Source organism: Ochotona curzoniae, unplaced genomic scaffold (genome assembly GCF_017591425.1).
Source record: "Ochotona curzoniae isolate NIBS_2020 unplaced genomic scaffold, NIBS_Ocur_1.0 scaffold_4701, whole genome shotgun sequence".
Taxonomy (NCBI): domain Eukaryota; kingdom Metazoa; phylum Chordata; class Mammalia; order Lagomorpha; family Ochotonidae; genus Ochotona; species Ochotona curzoniae.
This window is the reverse complement of record NW_024467122.1, coordinates 48,525,081-48,544,124: the sequence shown is the minus strand read 5'-3', so window position 1 is coordinate 48,544,124 and position 19,044 is coordinate 48,525,081. Positions and strand designations below refer to the sequence as shown.

General features: G+C 44.8%; 1 protein-coding gene across 3 annotated transcripts in view; it reads right to left on the bottom strand.

Annotated features, from left to right (window-relative positions):
• The window catches only part of EIF2AK4 (eukaryotic translation initiation factor 2 alpha kinase 4), a 96,911-nt gene extending 78,687 nt beyond the window's left edge, over positions 1-18,224 (bottom strand). For all 3 annotated transcript variants that reach the window (XR_005882644.1, XM_040969965.1, XM_040969966.1), the window contains exons 1-3: positions 18,010-18,224; positions 6,454-6,566; positions 83-185 (exon numbers count right to left, since the gene is read on the bottom strand). Coding sequence is in view for 2 of the 3 variants with exons in the window: in XM_040969965.1 (XP_040825899.1) it covers positions 83-185; positions 6,454-6,566; positions 18,010-18,153 (360 nt within the window). In the remaining variant the exon portion in view is untranslated. The remainder of the gene's footprint in view (positions 1-82; positions 186-6,453; positions 6,567-18,009) is intronic.
• Positions 18,225-19,044: the final 820 nt, after the last annotated feature.

Below are 19,044 nucleotides of genomic sequence, written 5' to 3'. Positions count from 1 at the left end.
CGGTCTCACTTTCCCCTAATCATCAATACTTCCCGCCCTGTGCAGCTATATAAACATCACCTAAAATAATTTAAAAAATTACCTCCCCGCAATGTTTTTTGGCCAGTTCTTCCAGGTGGGATTTTAGCAAGTTAACACTTTCATTGGAAAGACCTCTGGCATTCTTTAACTCTATTTCAGGAACTCTGCAGAAACAAAAGAGAAAAGTTAATCCAGGAAGTGTTGTATATCTGTATTAGTATTTGCTAAATTGCAAGCATACTCAGGACCCACAGATTTTATACAGATCTCATTCACATGTGACACTCTTCATGTTACCAGCAAGGTTTTGCTCCACCTCCAAAGGCTCAGACTATATCTCAGCAAATCCCAGTGATACTGTGCTCACTACACCCTGTGGGGCAGCAGCCACCAGTGCAGTTTGTGGTTGGCTGGGGCTGGCAGGCTCCCTCCTTCTCAGGAAGACATAGACTTGTCTGGTTTGCTCTGGGATCTCCACAAGTCCTTTTACAGATCTAATTAAAATTTCCCAACTCCAATTACTATTGTTTTTCATGTTTCCTGGGATCCACAACTTTAGGTTTCTTTCCCTGAGTGTGTGTGCCTGACTCTGCTGCAGTCCCTTAACCATGGACTCTGTTGTCCAGTCTCACACTCGATCTTAGCCAAAAGGCTGAGAGGAGATTGTCCAGAGATTCTCAACCTGAGCTAAGCACTCTGTGCTGATTAACCTAGCTAAGGCAGCCTCCTAACGAGTTGGAACCTCTGCACTCTTGTGTGCTCTTGTATAAATTAGAACAGTAGCAGTGAGGAAAGACAGAACCACAGTGACTTACTGCATATTCCCATGCATGCTGCATTCCATCATCCATGCCAACTGTAGGCAAGGTGGAAATCTCATGGACCAAACAAATGCAGTCCACTCCCAGATGCCTAATCCCTTCCCCTCTTCATCCCTTAGAGTTTGTCTAAGTCCATATTTTCTGCTTGAGGTCATTACACAGCCAGTTCTTTGGTGTCCTTTCACTCCTACCCGATGTATATCCAGTAACAGCTCTCCATGACTGAGTGATGACTCATTACTTCCTACCCAGCATTTCTGAGTAAGTCACAGTATTTCACCTCAGTGATGTCCTGACTACTCAACTATCTATGCATCTTTCAGTGTGAATTTCTCAGTAAGACAGTGACTGCAATCATTAAATACTTGGATAGAGGTAAGTAAGGCAGAAATGCCAGACTGGCCTGAGTCCATGCATGGTTCATGTTGCCCAGGATTCTCTCTCATAAGGACATCAGGACAATTTTGCAGAAAAGGGAAACTGTCCTTTTCAAAGGGATAGAACTATTCCCCCACATGAAGCCTTACATTATTGTTTAAAAAAATATGCAATCATTACACTCATATAACAACAATAACAGAATGGCAAAAATCCATTCGAAATAACTAATTAAACTTCAAGGAATTTTAAAAAACATTTATTTATTTGAAAGGGAGGGAGGAGGAGGAGAAGGAGAGAGAGACAAAGAAAGAGAATGAACCTCTCATTTTCTGGCTCATTCCCTTAATGGTTGTAACAGATTTGAGTCCTGTCTGCTCAGCTTCTGATCCAGGTCCCTGTTAAAGTGCCTGGGAAGGCTGTAGAAGATGGCCCAAATATTTGGGCCTCTGCCAACCATGTGGGAGACTTGGATGGAGCTCTAGTTTCCTGGCATCAGCCTAACTCACTCCTGGTCAATGCAACCATTTGAGGAGTGGATAAAGATTCTCCCTCAAGACAAATAAGTAAGCAAGCAAGCAAGCAAATAAATAAATAAGTCTTCAAATAAACAAACATTTCAAATTCTTAAGTTTTTCATCTTGGGTCCTGGCAAGGCCTCCTCTCACTCGGGATTTCCTGAGTGACAGCAGTGAGAAAGCCGCTTAGAATATTTCGAAGAAGCTGCTTTTGGCCTCAGCAGACTTTACTACGCAGATAAGGCAACTTTCCTGGGTGCCTGAGGAGCTTCAGGCATGGGGATGCTTTCCAGAAAGACCAAGCCCTGATTACAGGATGAGACATTTCAGCCCTGCCCTAGATTCCCAGGGAGGATAGTGGGGTTGGAGATTGAGTTAATCAACAACGGACAATGACACATTTAAGCAATCTTGCTTATGTAATGAAGCCACCACAATAACTCTTAAATGACAGGGAGTAGAGACTGCTAGAGGTGCTGGGAGGGTAACACTTGCCTGGCCAGGGTACAGAGCAATGTCCCTCTCTGCCCCTATACATACACCTTGCTCTATGTACATCTTCCATTTGGCTATTCTGGAGTGGCATTCTTCATGATAAACCAATAAATGTCAAGGGAAGTATTTACCCCAGTTTTATAAGTTGTCCCAGTAAACTGCTGAATCCAAGAGGGAAGCATAGGAACCCTCAAATAAGTATTCAGAATTAACAGACTTGGAGTGGCCTAAGTGGTTGAGAAGAGCTCATACCCATTGTGCTTGAGTTCAATGTTGGGCTCTATTCTGGACTCCAACTTCCCACCAATGCAGACCCTGGAAAGCAGCAGTGATGGTTCAAGTGCCATCCTTTCACCCATGTGGAAGAGCTGGATTGTGGTCCCAGCTCCACTTCCACTGTAGGCATTTGGGGATTGAAACAGCAGATGAGAGTTCTTTCTCTCTTAGAATAAAGTTTAAAAATTGAGCATAAATAAATAAAAGCCCCCAAAGAAGTACTGGGTTTGTAACTGGCATCTGAAATAGTCAGAGACTTGCGGGGTTGAGCTCTTAATCTGTTTGTGTCAGTACTGAATCGAGGCTTTAGATGCTCAGGAGATGTCAGAAAAGACACTATGCATTTTGTGTTACCACAAAAAGCCTTGGGAAACTTCAGTTTTCTTTCATAAGCTTAATTAATTTTCAGTAATTTTTTATTTTATCATTTTATTTATTTGAAATGCAGGGAGGGAGAGACTGAGAGAGAGAGATCGCTTATCAGTTGGTTCACTTCCTAAACAGCCATGATGGGATGGTAGGGGCCATCTCCTGCTGTTTTTCCAGGCACACTGGCAGGGGGCATGATTGAAAGTAAAGCATCTGTTATTCGAACCAGGGCTTCAGTATCAGATGCTGGTATTGCAGTTGCTGGCTTAATCCACGAACCACAATGCTGGTCCATTAACTAATTTTTATATGCCTACTACATATATATCCTCAGCACAGTTTTAGGGGAAAAAATGAGATCTCTGTTTTCAAAACAGTCATTCTTGACTGTTGGTTTTCTCCTAACCTTCCAATGTTTCTTGGGATTAAAAATTCCATAACTTTGCCATCCACCATGCCATGGTACCCACCAGCATGCGTGAGATCCAGAGGCTGGGAGTGGGCCTGGTAGTGGAACTTGGGGAATGCCCCTGCTAGGCCATATCTCCTGCTGAGGAACACAAGGCTGGGGCTAGGGACAGGTCAGACCAGGCAAGGCTGCAGCACTTCCCATTAATGCAAACCAATTTGTGTAGGTCGAATCTGGGGGCAGGCTAGGCTGGGCCAGATCATAGCATCTACTGGCATTCACAAGAGCCAGGACAGGGTATACCCATGTCTGGCTGGGTCAGGTTGCAATACCTGCCAGCAAGAGCTGAGACTGTGGGTGGGCCAAGCCAGGCTGGGTTGAAACAACCGGGGCTTGTATCAAACTTCACAGGGAAACTTTGGGGACTGTCCTGCTAGGCTGCAGCTCCTGCTGGTGAATGCAAGAGCTGGGGTTGTAGGCAGTTGGGGATGGGCAAGGTTGAAGCATCTACTGGCATACATGTGGACTGCGTCTGGGAATGGGCTAAACTGGACTAAGCTCCAGCACCTGCTGATGTCTGTTAGAGCCAAGTTGGGTGTGGAATTGGGATAAGTGTGGCAACTGTTGGTTCATACGAGAGCCAAGTCTGGGCATGGGCACCTACTGTTGAGCCAGAATGGGTGCCAGCCGGTTGGACTAGGGCACAACAGTTGGGCTGGTACCCACCATTGTGTGCCAGGACTAGAAACTGGCATGTCAGGTTGGACAGTAGTTCAACTGAGATCTGGGGCTGGGAGCAGGCCTTGTAGGGGAATTTGGTACTCCAAGGCTAGACTAAAGCTTCTGCTGATGAGTATGAGAGCTGGGGCTGAGGGCTGGCCAGGCTAGGCTAGGCTACAGCACTTGTTGGCATAAGGTATGAGCCAGTTCTGGGGGTAAGCTGGATAGTGCCATCCCATAGCATACACTGGCATGAGTGAGTGAGTGCCAGGACGGGGTGCAGGTAAGGCCGGTTGGACTGTAATACCTGCCAATTCCTATGCAGGCTGGGGATAGGCCAGGCTGGGCTAGGCTAGTACACGTGCTGGAGGAAGCTGAGTCTGTTGGTAGACCAGGCTGAGGCAGCCTGCAGCACTTGCTGGTGAATGCCAAGACTGGAGGTGGGCCATGTCAGACTGAGCCACATCAAGTGCTGACACACCCAAGACCTGGGGATGGGAGCAGGCCTGGTAAGGGAACTTCAGGGACTCCCTTGCTGGGCCACTGCTTCCACTGGTGAGTGTGAGAATTGGGATTGGGGGTAGGCTAACCTGAGGAAGGATGTCACACCTGCTCGCATGCAGAAGAAACAGAATGGGTATGGGGCAGTTGAGCTAGGAGGCAGCACTAGCTGGCAAGTATCAGGAATGGGTATAAGTCATGTTAGACTGGACTGCAGTACCCCATGGCAGGTGCAAGATCCAGGGCTAGTAGCACTCTTGGTAGCGGAACTGTTGGCACTCCTCTGCTAGAATGCGGCTCCTGCTGGTGAGCATGAAAGCCAAGGCTGGGAGCAGGTCAGGCTGGAGAGGGCAGCAGCATTCATTGGCATACATGTGGGACTAGCTTCTGTGGAAGACTGGACTGAGCTAAGCTGCAGCACTCATGGGTGTGCATGAAGGAAAGATGGGATGTGTGATGGACCAGGCTAGGCTGCAGCACAGGCTGACGTACAAAAACTGTGGCTGAGAACAGACCTGGTGAGGGTTACTGGGAGTCACCCGACTAGGCTGCGGCACTTGCTGTTGTGTGTGAATACCAGGCATGTGGTGGATTGCCTGGGCTAGTACTCAAAACCTGTTGGTTTGCATAAGTGGGGCTGGAGGTGGGACTGACCAGGCAGCTACATCTGCTGGAATGTGTGTAGGCTGGTGCAGATTACTTGGACTGGCTGTTGGGGTTTCTTGATGGATTCCTCAGCCAGATGACAGGACTCAAACCCCACTCACAGGGAAATCATAACATATGTGATCCAACCTTGGATTGCATGTGTCGGGCCTGGGCTTCCTCAACTGCTGATGCCTGTGCAGTGGACAAGATGTCCAGATGTACACGGGGGAGATGACAGTCAGTTTATCCATACCAGCAGGGGATATCAACTGCCTTGTCAGAGGATGGAAAGCAGAACAAGCTGGACCACTCTCTTGGCCAAGCTTTGCAATATGTTCCTGGGTCTGGGATGCACTAAAGTCAAGTCAACAGACCTTGGAAAGATTTTTCAACCTAGGACAATGAAGCTGACAATGTCTCAGAACCATCAAAACCACTCAAATAACGTTCTTGGAACACTCTTCCCCACATCTGGGTCTCTGAGATATCATCATCAAAGGACTGTCCCAGTTTCACAGCAAGGAGTGGCCCCTTTTCAGAAAAATAATTGGAACATTTCTCTCTTTTTCCCATCCACTTTCCTTCATACCTCAACTCATCCCACCCTAAATGGAGACCCACATAGGTGTGCATCCCTGTTTAATACGTAAACAATATTAAAAATAAAATTTAAAAGAAAAAAGACAACTTGAACTCTGATGGCTAATGCTTCTGCTCTACATAGTGATTCACAATCAGAGTCAATATCACAGGAATGTTTGGAAACATGTGGAGGATTGTTTTAGATATTTCAATGACTGGAGCATACTCCCACATTAGAGGTTAGGAGCTAGGGTGCTGAACATCATCCTGCCTGGTATAATCTTGCATGATGAAAACTCACTAACCACTGTCTACTAGTGTCTACCGGGGTCCATGCTTCCCAGTCCAATCACACTTTAAACATAGGTGCAGAAGTGCATCAGGCAGCCACCACAACTTTACCTTTATCTTTTTAATTTGTCCTTTTCTGAGTTAATAAGGAATTAAATAAACAGAAAATACATCAGAAGCAAATAAGCAGTCACTGGGTAAATATTAACATCTTCCCTGATGATTCTACATCCTCAGGCAGGTGTATAACGAGACTGATTTCATGACAATGGCTATGGCTGATGTACTTCCACTGAGTTACTGATGACAGGAAATGAAATTTTATAGAGAATGGGGTCAGGGAGAGGAACTATGATAACTGCAACCCGTTTCTGTGTTGTCAGAAAACTGAAATCACATCTAAGTTATTTATAACGGTACTCACACATCTGGATAAGTTGGTGGACATTTGACCCTCAAATCCACTTTCACATACACTTCTTCACCAGTTAGGCCCTGAGGGTACAGTACTAAGTTGATTTCAGGGGGCTCATTGACCTACAAAAGACAAAGAAAACATTTTTCTAGAGAGTCATTCATTAATCTTTAAGATAATGGTCATCTTTGCTGGAAAGTTCTATTTTTAAACTATATGTAATTATATTTTATATAGGTGTTAGATTTTATTTTCCAAAAGTACAGTTTAAAATAAATGCCTGCCATGGTTCAGTAAGTAAGTAGCCTAGTGGTTAAATCTTCACCTTGCATATGCTGAAATTCCATTTGAGCGCCAGTTTGTATCCTGGCTGCTCCATTTCCCATCCAGCTCCCTGTTTATGGCCTGGGAAAGCAGTCCAGGATGGCCCAAAGCCTTGGGACCCTGCACCAGCGTGGGAGACCTGGAAGAGCTCCTGGCTCCTGGCTTTGGGATTGGCTCCTTCCCCAGTAGCAAGGGCTGACCCGGCTGGCAGGAAGAGCGCAGGGCCCCTCCAGCGGCTGTATGCCATGGCAGAGCAATGACTCTTGTCCACATTCCAATCTGTTTTATGGAATCAGAATTTGGGTATTTTTATTTAGAACTCTGAACTGTCCTTTCTGCTGTGTCTGCTTTCCTTCATGGATTTTTTTTTTTTTAGTTCTAATGCTTGGTTCACGATACTGAAGGACACTCAGCCTCAAGGGTTTCTGTACAGCCTGAGAGCCCAGATAGCCCAGATGCTCTTGGCGCATGTATGTGTGCAGCTCTCAGAAGGAAGCAGGTGGTTGCAGGGTGTGCTGGAACCGAGAGCAGGGCAGTGCGGAAGTGCAGGTGCTACGACCTGCTGTGCACTAAACAGGGCTGAGAGACTGCCAGCTACTGAGTTGTCATGCCAAGGGTGTGATTCTGGGAGGGAATGGAGTTTTCAAAGTTTTTATAATGCTCAAGCTTTCACAGAATGTATTATTTTTATCATCAGAAAGAGAATAAAGCTAAGCGCACAGTGACAAAACAAAACAAAACAAAACAAAACAAAACAAAACAAAACAAAACAAAACACCTTTGGGACCCTGTACCCACGTGGGAAACCCAGAAGAGGTTCTGGGTTCCTGGCTTCTGATTGGGTCAACTCTGATTGTTGTGGCCATTTGGGCAGTGAATCATTGGATGAAAGATCTTTCTGTCTCTCCTTCTCTTTGTGTATCAGCCTTTCCAATAAAAATAAATCAGTTTAAAAAAATCCAATGCCGGGCCTGGCACAATAGCTTAGTGGTTAAGGTCCTAGCCTTGAACACACCAGGATCCCATATGGGGGCCAATTCTAATCCCAGCAGCCCCACTTCCCATCCAGCTCCCTGCTTGTGGCCTGGGAAAGCAGTCAAGGATGGCCCAAAGCCTTGGGACCCTGCACCTGCTGTGGGAATCCCGGAAAGAAGCTCCTGGCTCCTGGCTTCAGATTGGTGTAGCACTGGCTGTTGCAGTCACTTGGGGAGTGAATCAGTAGATGGAAGATCTTCCTCTCTGTCTCTCCTCCTCTCTGTACATCTGCCTTTCCAATAAAAATAAATAAATCTTTAAAAAAAAAACCCAATGCCAAGGAGAATGTGTTTTTCCTTTTTACAGTTAGCTAAGGTGTAACACAACTGTCCCATTTGGCTTCTCTTAATGCCAATGTTATGCAATGTGGATAATGCACTGAGCATGCAGGGATGACACAAGGCAGACCACAATCCCATCATCAATTAGTCTCTATAATTCTGCCTTTCCAATAAATAAATAAATCTTTTAAAGAGCACCAGCCTTTGTCACCAGCATCCCACAGGGATGTTGGTTCCAGTCTCCACTGCTCCATTTCCAATCCAGCTCCCTACTAATGACCTGGGAAAAGCAGTAGAAGATGCCCAAGTGCTTCAGACCCTGTTACCCAAATGGGAGACCTGGATGAAGCTCCTGGATGGAAGATTTTCTCTCTCCATGTAACAATGATTTCAAATAAAGAATAAATCTTAAAAAGAAACAAAGAGCCATGCTGGGTGCCAGGCAGGGTGCCTATAGTCCAATGAGGTAAGAACACAGACCAGACATGATTTCAGTTTCAGACATGAAACTTCTGGTCAGACAGGGGAAATAAATCTAATAAACTCTTTTTTAAAAAAAGATTTATTTATTTTTATTGCAAAATCAGATATATACAGAGAGGCGAAGAGACAGAGAGGAAAATCCTCCGTCTGATGATTCACTCCCCAAGTGAGTGCAACGGCCGGTGCTGCGCCAATCTGAAGCCCAGAGCCTTGTCCAGGCCTCCCACACGGGTACAGGGTCCCAAGGCCTTGGGCCATCCTCAACTGCCCTCCCAGGCCACAAGCAGGGAACTGGATGGGAAGCAGGGACACTGGGACTAGAACCGGTGTCCACATGGGATCCTGGTGCGTTCAAGGTGAGGACTCTAGCTGCTAGGTTATGGTGCTGGGCCCATCTAATAAACTCCTAGAGATGGCTTTAGAAAATGCTGCTGAGGAGATGATGTGGCATTCTGCTCAATGACCACGGTGTGTATGAAAGGATACACTTAACTATAGTCAGCCAGGAAGATTCATCTGAACATACAACTGTTAAGCTGAGACCAGACACCCAGCATTCCGTACAGTGGCCACCATGGTGGCTTATCAGGCTAATCCCAACTAGCAGTGCCAGAATCCCATACGGCATCCCAGGTCAGTTCAAGACCTGGAGGAAGCTCCTGGCTCCTGGCTTTGGATTAGCTTGGCTCTGACCACTGCAGTCATTTGAGGTGTGAATCAGCAGATGGATGTTTTCTACCTCCTCTTCTCCCCTTCTCTCTGACTCCCCTCTCCTTATAAATCTCAGATAAAAATAAACATTAAAAAAAAAGGCAAGAACACATAAACAGATTCAGAAGTAAGAAGCGACTACATTCCACAAGGCAAGTGGAGCCCAGGTAAAACAGGCAAATAGAAAATGGCAGGGCCAATGCTGTGGCGTAGCAGGTAAAGCCACTGTCTATGGTACCAGTATCCCACGTGGGTGCCAATTTGAACCTCAGCTGTTCCACTTCCTGTCCACTTCCCTGTTAATGCCCCTGGGAAAGTGTAGTGCTTGGTGTCTTGTATCCAAGTGGAAAACCTGGAAACAGCTCTTGGCTCTTTGGACCAGCCCAGTTCCAGCTATTTTAGTCATTTGGAAAGTGAGAGAATAGATGGAAAATCACCCTTTCTAACTCTGCCTTTCAAATAAACACATAAATCTTTAAAAAACAGAAAATAGCTAGATCACAAGGTATCTTGCTGGCCAGTGAAACATTTAACAGTGTTTTAGGATAGGAATGATATGACTAAACATATTTTAAAATTACACTCTGGCTGCTCAGTAAAGAATGAATGGACAAGAGTAAGAGCAGAAGTCAAGCACCCAAGCCTGGTGCTGGGGTGGGGACAAAGGGGTGAGAAAGATAAAAGGAAGGAATGAGGGAGAAAAAGAGAGGAGGGAGAAAGAGAGAAAAAGACAGAGAGAGGCAGGGAGAAGGATCTGAGATAAATCTGACAGACACTGGGATGTGGAGGAGGCAACCAGAAGGAACATGCACCATCACAACTGTTCCTTGAAGACAGAAACCACTCACTGCTGGGGGCAGAGACCACAGGTGGCCTGGCCAAAGCAGCAACACCCTGCCGACTAAACGGAAGACTTGGACTGTATTCTAGGCACCTCACTTTGGCCTGGCCTTGTCCTAACTAACTGTTGTGAGCACTAAGGGAGTGAACCAATAAATGGGAGCTTTTTCTTTCTTTCTGAATTTCAAATAAACAAAAATTAAATTCTGTATTGATATTATTATTACCAACTTAAAAATTTTGTCAAAATAACTTTTTTTTTTTTTTGCTACTGCTTTCTGTATATGTCAATTTAGGAAACAAAACTTTGTAATATTGAAAGTACAAGTACAAACCTCAGAATACAGAACAATCCGATCCTAAGAAGGATCAATTTAACTTTTACTAATCTACATTAACTGACACAGGATTCTTTCATTTTTCATTTGTTACTGCCCAGTGAACACCTTATTGTACAAGAGCAAATGACAATAGTACTCTTACTCCATATTGATTGGCATCACTGCAAAGGTATAACAAGGCAAGGTAACATGAGTGAGAAAGGAATTCAAAACCAGTAAGACTGCTCATTAAAAATCCATAGCCAGGAGAAAAGTGAGACATGGGACCTTGCTCACCTAAGACTCAAAAACACTGGGTAAATCCTTGCCAATCAGCTGACTCTATTTTGAAAGGTAAATAACTCAGGAAAAACACACATTCTCACTTACTGCTAGTTCTCACGCAACAGATAGCAGGAAATATCCAGTAGCCAGTCCACAGCTTGTGCTATTCTTGTTACCAAATGCAACTCTGCCAAGTAATTTGTGGGTGGTTACCTATCGGGATCCCCTTTCAGGAACATCTATCCTGAATGATCAGCATAGATGTTTCTTAAGTGGCCATCTTCACCACCTTCACCACGATTCAAACTCACTTCTCTATTCTCACATTCAGTTCAGTGTGTCTCAACTTGCCTTCTGGGTAGACAACGGGAAATGGCATTCGGAGGGTCTTCCTAAAGGCAAACATTCAAGGCCTGGCAGTCCCAATGTGAGAGTTAGATGGAGATGTTAAAAGACAAGTACTGCACTTAGGAGTAATGGCCGATTTGCTTTTGAAGTGACAAAACTGCAGTAGCCCTCTGTGATTAAAAGGGGTGAAAACATGCAGATGTAAGTAGAGCTAGTCATCACAAACTATCCAAGTAGAAATACAAATGCAAGCTAAAGGGTAGACCTTTCCTGGGACTCAATACAAAGAGAACTTGCATGAAACACAGAGATAACATAAGTCAACTCTATGTGTAAGACACCACTTTTGTCTTTATCTGGCAAGTGTCAAGCAGACCTGAACTTAACCAGCCTTAATAAACAGTATGTAGAGGCCATAGCTATATGCCTACCCTGTAACAGGAAATCTTGAGGAAACTGGCCTATAAGGGGCTGGCACATGAAGATATCCTTTTAAAAAAATGTATCTGTTTATTTTCAAAGGCAGAGTAACAAAGACAGGGAACATACACACATACACACACACAGATGGATCATCCAACTGCTGGCTGACTCCCTAAATGCCCACAACAGTGTGGAGGGCCTGGGGGGAGATGGAGTAGGTTCCAAGAGCCTGGAACTCCAGCTAGGTGCCCTCCACTGGTGACAGACTCCAGTGCTCGGGCAATCATCGGCAGCCTCCCAAGGCACATTAGCAGGCAGCCAAATTTGAAGTAGAATAGCCTGGATTCCAACCAAGCCCTCCAATATGGGAGGCAAGTGTCTTAGGCAACAGGCTGGTGGCTTACCATGATGCGGCCCAATACTTGCCTCAGGATACTCTTTACTAATGGGAATGCTTCATGGAATACAATGAACCCAGCTTTCTTTGTAGTTAAAGTGTGATCACTGGATTGATTACTGGCCAATAAAATGAAAGAAGAGCTAATATATGCAATAGTTAGCAAGCAACCTAAAGAAAAGGGATGAAACTTCATGTCTTTCCCCTTTCATCTCACTGCAATGTATACCTGACAGCTGGAACTAAACTGACATTTTAAGCCATGGGGTACATTAAGGATGTCAGAACAGTAGTAAGAAATTCCAAACTTTAGACTTCTGCTGCAAAAAATAAGTTGTTTTCTGACATATGTGGCAAAACTTAATCATTACAGACTCATGAGGGAAAGAAGAGTACCCAAACTCAGGGAACGATGCTTCCAGAGATAAGAACAAAACACTTGCCAGGCTTTTTCCCAAGCACACCAAGAAACGTCTCAACATGAGGCCCTGTGAAAGAAGTGTTTCAGACACCAGTATACACTTCAAAGACTCCTGGAGCTGAACAAAGTTTACTTAGAGATAATCAACAACTTGAATGCTTCCGGGAGTGGGTTAGTGCAAAGTCTAATTTGTTCCAAATAAAAATGGTCATTAGAACTCAGTGTTGATGGGGCTGGCATCAAGGCATAGCACATCAAACCACTGCATGTGATGATGTGATGTTAGCAAGTCCTGGCTGATCAAATGTTGATCCAGCTCCCTGCCAATGCAACTAGGAAAGTAGCAACAGATGTCTCAAGTACGTAGGCCCCTGCCACTCATATGAGATTCAGATGGAGTGCCAAGCTCCTGGTCTCAGTTGGCCAAATCCTGGCCATTACAATCTTTTGGGGAGTGAACCAGTGGATGAAAGATTGATTCTCTCTCTTTTCAGTACAACTCCTAGGGAAGAACCCTTCCTTGTACCTCAAAAGTACCTGATGTTTGGTCCAAATATGCTTCTCTTGGGCAATAAAATAAACCGCCTTAAGCATACCTATTAAAAGCACTAAAGTAGGATATGACTATTAAAACCTTAGAATTTTATCAACTATTTCACACAGCTGTGTATCTTTGGTTCCAAGATCCAGGGGCTAAAACAGGAGGGTGAATGATAGCCCCATGATTAAACTTCATGAGTTTACAAGATAAACACAGTGAGGATGAGATTTCAGAAGCTAACAGAAATGTTTTACAATTCTGTTACACAATAGTGTGATTATACCTAATACTACTGAACTATACAGTTAAAAATGGTTAAGATGACAAATTTTTAAAAATTATTTATATTTGAAAGTCAGAGAGAGAGAATCTTCCATTTGTTACTTTGCAACCCAAATGCCTACAATGTCCAGGGTTGGGCCGGCTGAAGGCAGTAAACAGCCTGGAACTCACTTTGGTGACAAGGACCTAAGTGCTTAGGCCATCATCTGCTTTCTCTCAAATGCACACAAGCAGGAAGGTAGATAACAAGGAGAGTAGCTGGGACTCAAACCATGTACTCTAATATAGGACACAGGCATCCCAAGCAGCAACTTAACTTCTGTGCCAAATATCAACCCCAAGAGAGTAAGTTTTATATGGGACATTTTATACAACCAAATCACTTTGAGAGTCCAGTCTACTGTAAGAACCTATTGTTCATACCATCCTTGGATGTGATTGCATGACTTCATTAAACATAGCCACATATTTTCCCCCTGCTCCAGGTTTCTGCTAAGGTACATCTTAGGTGGTAGCATATGATGACTCAAGAATTCAGATGTCTACTATCCTTGTATGAGGTTCAGATGTTGTTCCTGGCTCCTGGGTTTGGTCTGACCCAGCCCTGGCTGTTGTGGACATTTGAAAATGAACCAGAGGGTAGAAGTTCTTTTTGCTTTTTGAAGACATTAAATAAATAAACAAAACGTAAAAGATGGTCAACAGAATTTTTTGAATCAGGTGCTGTGATTCATATGTCAGAAATTTAGTTGCCAAATTCCTATATTGGTGGTATTTGGAGGCAGGGCCCCATGATTGGATTGGTAGCTTTATAATAGAGAAGAGAGACTTTCGCTTGCATACCTGCTCTGCCTTGCACATGATGCTATAATATAGCAAGAAGGTGCTCATCAAGTATAGCCCCTTGCTCTTGGACTTAGCAGCCTCCCAAACTGCAAGAAATATATCTTTGTTCTTTATAAATTACCCAGGCTGCGGTATTAGATTACAGCAGCAGAAAATGGACTAAATTACCAGATCTCTCTGTCTCTTCTCTTCTTTGTAACTCTGCCTTTCAAATAAAAGTAAAATAAATCTAACAAAAAAATAGTCATGGGGAAAATCAAAAGCAAAAGAGTAGGGAAAATTCCATAAAGTAAATGGCATGCACACTACAAAAGGCTTGTTGTAAATCTACAGCCATTCAAATGGCATGATAGTGGTACTTACATAGATTAGCAGAATAGGGAGTCAACAAATACAGTCAACTACACGTGAAACTTATTTCACTCAATAGCAATTTTTGAGAGATTTCTACTGGGCATTGAGCACCTGGGAACAAACCTATCCGCAAAAAGCCAACAACTGGATATAATGTAAAGGTGTTATGGAGAAACCAGGGAGGAGAATTAGATAGGAACAGGTAAGCTGCTGCATTGTAACTCTACCCCCTTACCTATCAATCCCTAATTCCCCATGATGCACCTGTGGCTCACTCAGCCAGGAAGGAGGAGACATCATGATGGCTATGTGGAAGTTAAACAGGCAGGCACCATGAAACTCCTGGAAAGCCTCACACACTACATTCCATCCCACTTATATACGCCTTTTGGGCACCATCACCTGGCTCATAAGAGACTGCTAAACTGGAAAGGACCCTTGTTTTGCATTGGCCATGCTTAAGGGCTCTTTTCTGGGCTCCTGCCTTCCTCTCTTCTCATAGAGAACTCTCTGGCCCACTCATGACTGGCCTACGTGGGGTGATTAATGAGTGAACATACAGGTACTCAAGTTATGAACTACTTTTACACACTGTGTTTATGCCTCAGCTTTGAATTCTTCTTTTTTTTAAAATTATTTCTATCTAAAAAAATTTTTAAAAGATTTCATTTTTATTGGAAAGGCAGATTTACAGAGGAGGAGACACAGAAAGATCTTCAATCCAACAGTTCATTCCTTATGTGGCTGCAAAGGCTGGAGCCGAGCTGTTCTTGACTGGGAGATGGAGTAGCCGGCATATGAACCAGTGCCCATATGGGATTTCAGCACATACGAGAGGAGGACTTCAACCACTACGCTGCCATGCCAGTTTTATTTCTGCAGGGGTAAGCACCTAGAGTAAAGTTGAAGAAACAGTCTCATAACAAAAGCAGTAGTGAATAACACAGAAAAACTCAACTGTGCCTGGGTACGGGGCTACCTCGGGAAGAAATGCAGCCAGGGAGGATAGCCCTGATCAGTCTGATATGAAGTTAAGAAACTTAAAAAAGGGAAAATCTATTTCTATATTTCATTGATGAGTTTTTTTTTTTAAAAAAAAGGCCATTGTAAAGAACTAAAAGAAAAACCTCAAATAAGCTTTTTTTGTAAATCGGAGTAGGAAGTTTTCTAAATAAATAAATAAATAAATAACTACAGGGACCATAAAACAAAACAAAACAAAACAGGTTGTTTGGATTCAACTCAAAAATCTTTGGTGGTGGCCCAGGCACAGTAGCCTAGTGGCTGGGGTACTCACTTTGCACGCACCAGGATCCTATGTGGGTACTGGTGCATATTGTGGCAGCCCTGCTTCCCATCCAGTTCTCTGCCTGTGGCCGGGGAGAGCACTGGAAGATGGTCCAAAGCCTTAGAACCCTGTACCTGTGTCAGAAACCTGAAAGAGGCTCCGGGCTCCTGGCTTCAGATCCGCACAGCTCCAGCCCTTGGGACCACTTGGGGAGTGAATCAATGGACAGAAGATTTCCCTCTCTGTATATTTGACTTTCCAATAAAAATAAAAAGATAAATCTTAAAAAAATATTTTGGTGGCATACATTACATAAACATCAAAATGTACATGGTTAGATTAGGAAAGGTATTTTAAATTAATGACCCAAAATGTTAATTTTCTTAACAGTTGGGTATAATGTTGGTGAAGATACAGGAAAAGAAGTACTGCTATACACTATTGACAGTCCAGAGACAAGAACAAACTGTTTACAGGGAAGTCTGGAAAAGCTATCAAATCAGAAATAAGCAGGTCCTTTCCTGTTATGGAAAGCTGGACAAGTTACTGACAACTTATCACTGTCTATAAACTCTATACAAGTGGTATCCAAACTTTTTCTCACCTAAAATAATGTTAAGCACACACCAACCATGTTTAGTTATTTATAAATGAGATACAAGCACTACTAAACAAAAATTTAAAACACATCTTCTACTCCATCCCTTGAGAGGTTTTAAAAACAACTGCTATGAATTCACTGGCAGCTAATGGCCTGAACTGACATGAGGTTACTAACAGTCTTTAAACTATACTTGTATATTGTTACACTGTTGCTTGTCAAACTTGAAAATGCTTATCCAACCCATGGTGTTTGAAGCTGAGACAGATGTCAGATGGTGTGTGGAACACGCAGGGCATAGGAGCACCTCTAAAATCTGAAAAGCATCAGGCCTGTCAAGTTTTGGATAATGGACTGTGGACTAGCACCACTTGCCCAGAAGGCTGGGAAATGGCAGGTGCTAATGAGTACCTGTCGAATGAGTAAGCTCGATGCCTCCTCACGAACATCAATTATTTGCCTGTGGGACTAGGAAAGTGCTGAGGACATCTGTCCTGGGCACCACGGGCCATGGACAGCCATGTGAATTCTCCTGCCTGTCTTGGACAGCTTTTGTTCTGCTTTATTTAGTCATTGATCCTGTTACAAAGTGGGCTGTAAATGCTCAGGATTCTGGGCTTCCCTACCTCAAAGTAGCTGCTGTTTCCCTTCCATTTTCTGCAGCCTTAGGTGCAGATAACTAAGCTTATATAATGTAAAAACAAAACAAAACAAAACAACAACAACAACAAAACCAGCAATGAGTTTCATTGGCTTTTTGACACCTAACCCAGCTGCTCATGAGGCCTACTTCCTGGTTTGCAATGGTTAAAGATGGAGAAGCACAGAGTTGCATTTGCCAATTCAGGCAAAAAAACAACTTCTGAAATGACACAGGAAAGAAGGAAGCTGCCTGAGGGCAGGGAGTTTTCTCTATTTTCATTAAGGCTATTTTCCTGACACCTAAAACAATAAAAACGGAAGGAAGGAAGCTAGAGAGAAACATTTGGGGTTAGAATATTTTGCCAAGGCTTCCAGGAGATGCAATTTCTTGGGGGAAATCCTGAAAGATAGGAAAGACCATTGCTGGACACGTAAGAATCAAAGGCAGGTGAGGGAAGGTTGCACTTCTTAAGTGATATTTGGAAACATTAATTTGGAACCATCAACTCTTCAAGGATGAGTGGGAGGGGCTGTCAATAACGGCAGCTAGTTTACAATGTGCTTGGACCGACACAAGGAAAAATGCCGTATTGTAAATTATGCGCCATGTCAACAGGTCTAGGCTCAATCAACCACCTCTCCACTGCAGTTGAGATGAAGGTATTCCACACGTCAAACTCGAGGAGGGCCGGGGATTACGTGTGATCACACGGGCGGGACTCTACTGTTGTGACTGAGGCCTGAGCAGCGTCCAAAGAACTTGCCGATTACAAAGTAGCAATGGGTGCCCAGGAATGCACGGTTGTATCATTCATTCTCCAGGACTTTCCCGGACAGGGAAAGGGCAAGGTGGGATGCAGGGAGGGCTGCTAGAGAGAAAAAGCGCGGGTAAGAAGCAGGGCCAAAGCCCAGAAAGAAGCGGGCTGGGGAGAAGGCTGTAAGAGAATTCGGCCCAGGTGCGGGGGTTTCTGGAGCCCGGCTGCTGGTTGCAGCACACAAAAGTGAGCAGCGGGGTGGAACCTGAGAGATGAGAAAACTGTGGGTTCTTAAAGGTTTGGCCCAACCTTAGAGTTTGGGCTCGGGTTCGGGCTCAGGGACGGGGAGGTGGGGAGCCAGTGCAGGCCAGACTGGCCACGTTCCTACCGGTCTGCACGCGTTCGGCCTCAGGTCCTGGAAGTCGGCGCCGTAGATGGCCTCCAGGGCCTGCAGTTCGTGGTCTTGTCGCTGTGGGTAGCTCTCAGACAGCTCGTCCCGGCCGCGCCCGGGGGCCCCACGGCCCCCAGCCATGGCTACCGGGTGGCCACGACACGGCCGCCTCGGCCGGGTTGCGGTGGGCCCCGGGCGGGCTCGGGTGGGCGGCGCTCCACGTCGGTAAGGCTCCCGGGCCGGCCCCACGCTGGGGCGTGTCTAGGGGCGGGCCTTGGCCCGGGACCGGGTCGTGGGGCGGGACTCCTGAGGGATGTAGGCTGCAGGAGCCCAGGCGGAAAAGAGGAAGGGAGGATCAGGACCTTCCTGGATCCCGTTTTGCTGGGGGAGCTGGAGGAAAGGAACTGCAAGAAGGTGGGAGATCAAATCTCTCAGATGCCAATGATAATTCCTACATTACATAGCTTTCTCGAAACAAGCCTTTTTTGTTTTTAGCCAAAGTGCCTACTGGAACTCTTCCATCCTGGCTGGCCAGTGAGAGCCACTTCTTAAGAAGGCTGAATGTGGGTAGTTCTCCAGTCATGATGTCAGCTTCCCAGGACAGGACAACTAGGAGGAGCTATTGTGACCACCACCCAAATCCACTCCCCTTAACCATAACTTCACCGTCTTAATGCATATTCTTTACCCATTCTCCAAGCACCTTTAGCCAAAAAATGTCTTTCCAACCCAGCGTCTTAGTGAGTTGCACTCCCATGAAAAGATTTTCCTTCTTCCCTGCCCAGTTCCCTTAAAGTGAATTCAGGGAATCTTCCTGTTTTATCCTGCCATGAGTCATACTTTTTGAAATGTATAAAATAACTTTTCTACCCAGACATGGCACTTTGTCTTCTGTTGCCAATTAATGTTGCATGTTTGCTCAGACAGATCACATCACATTGCCTCGAAGTTAGCTGTGACATGCTTCCTCTGTTCACCTCACTTAGCTCTGCCGAGACAACACACATGCACTCGCTTAACCCAAGGCCACTT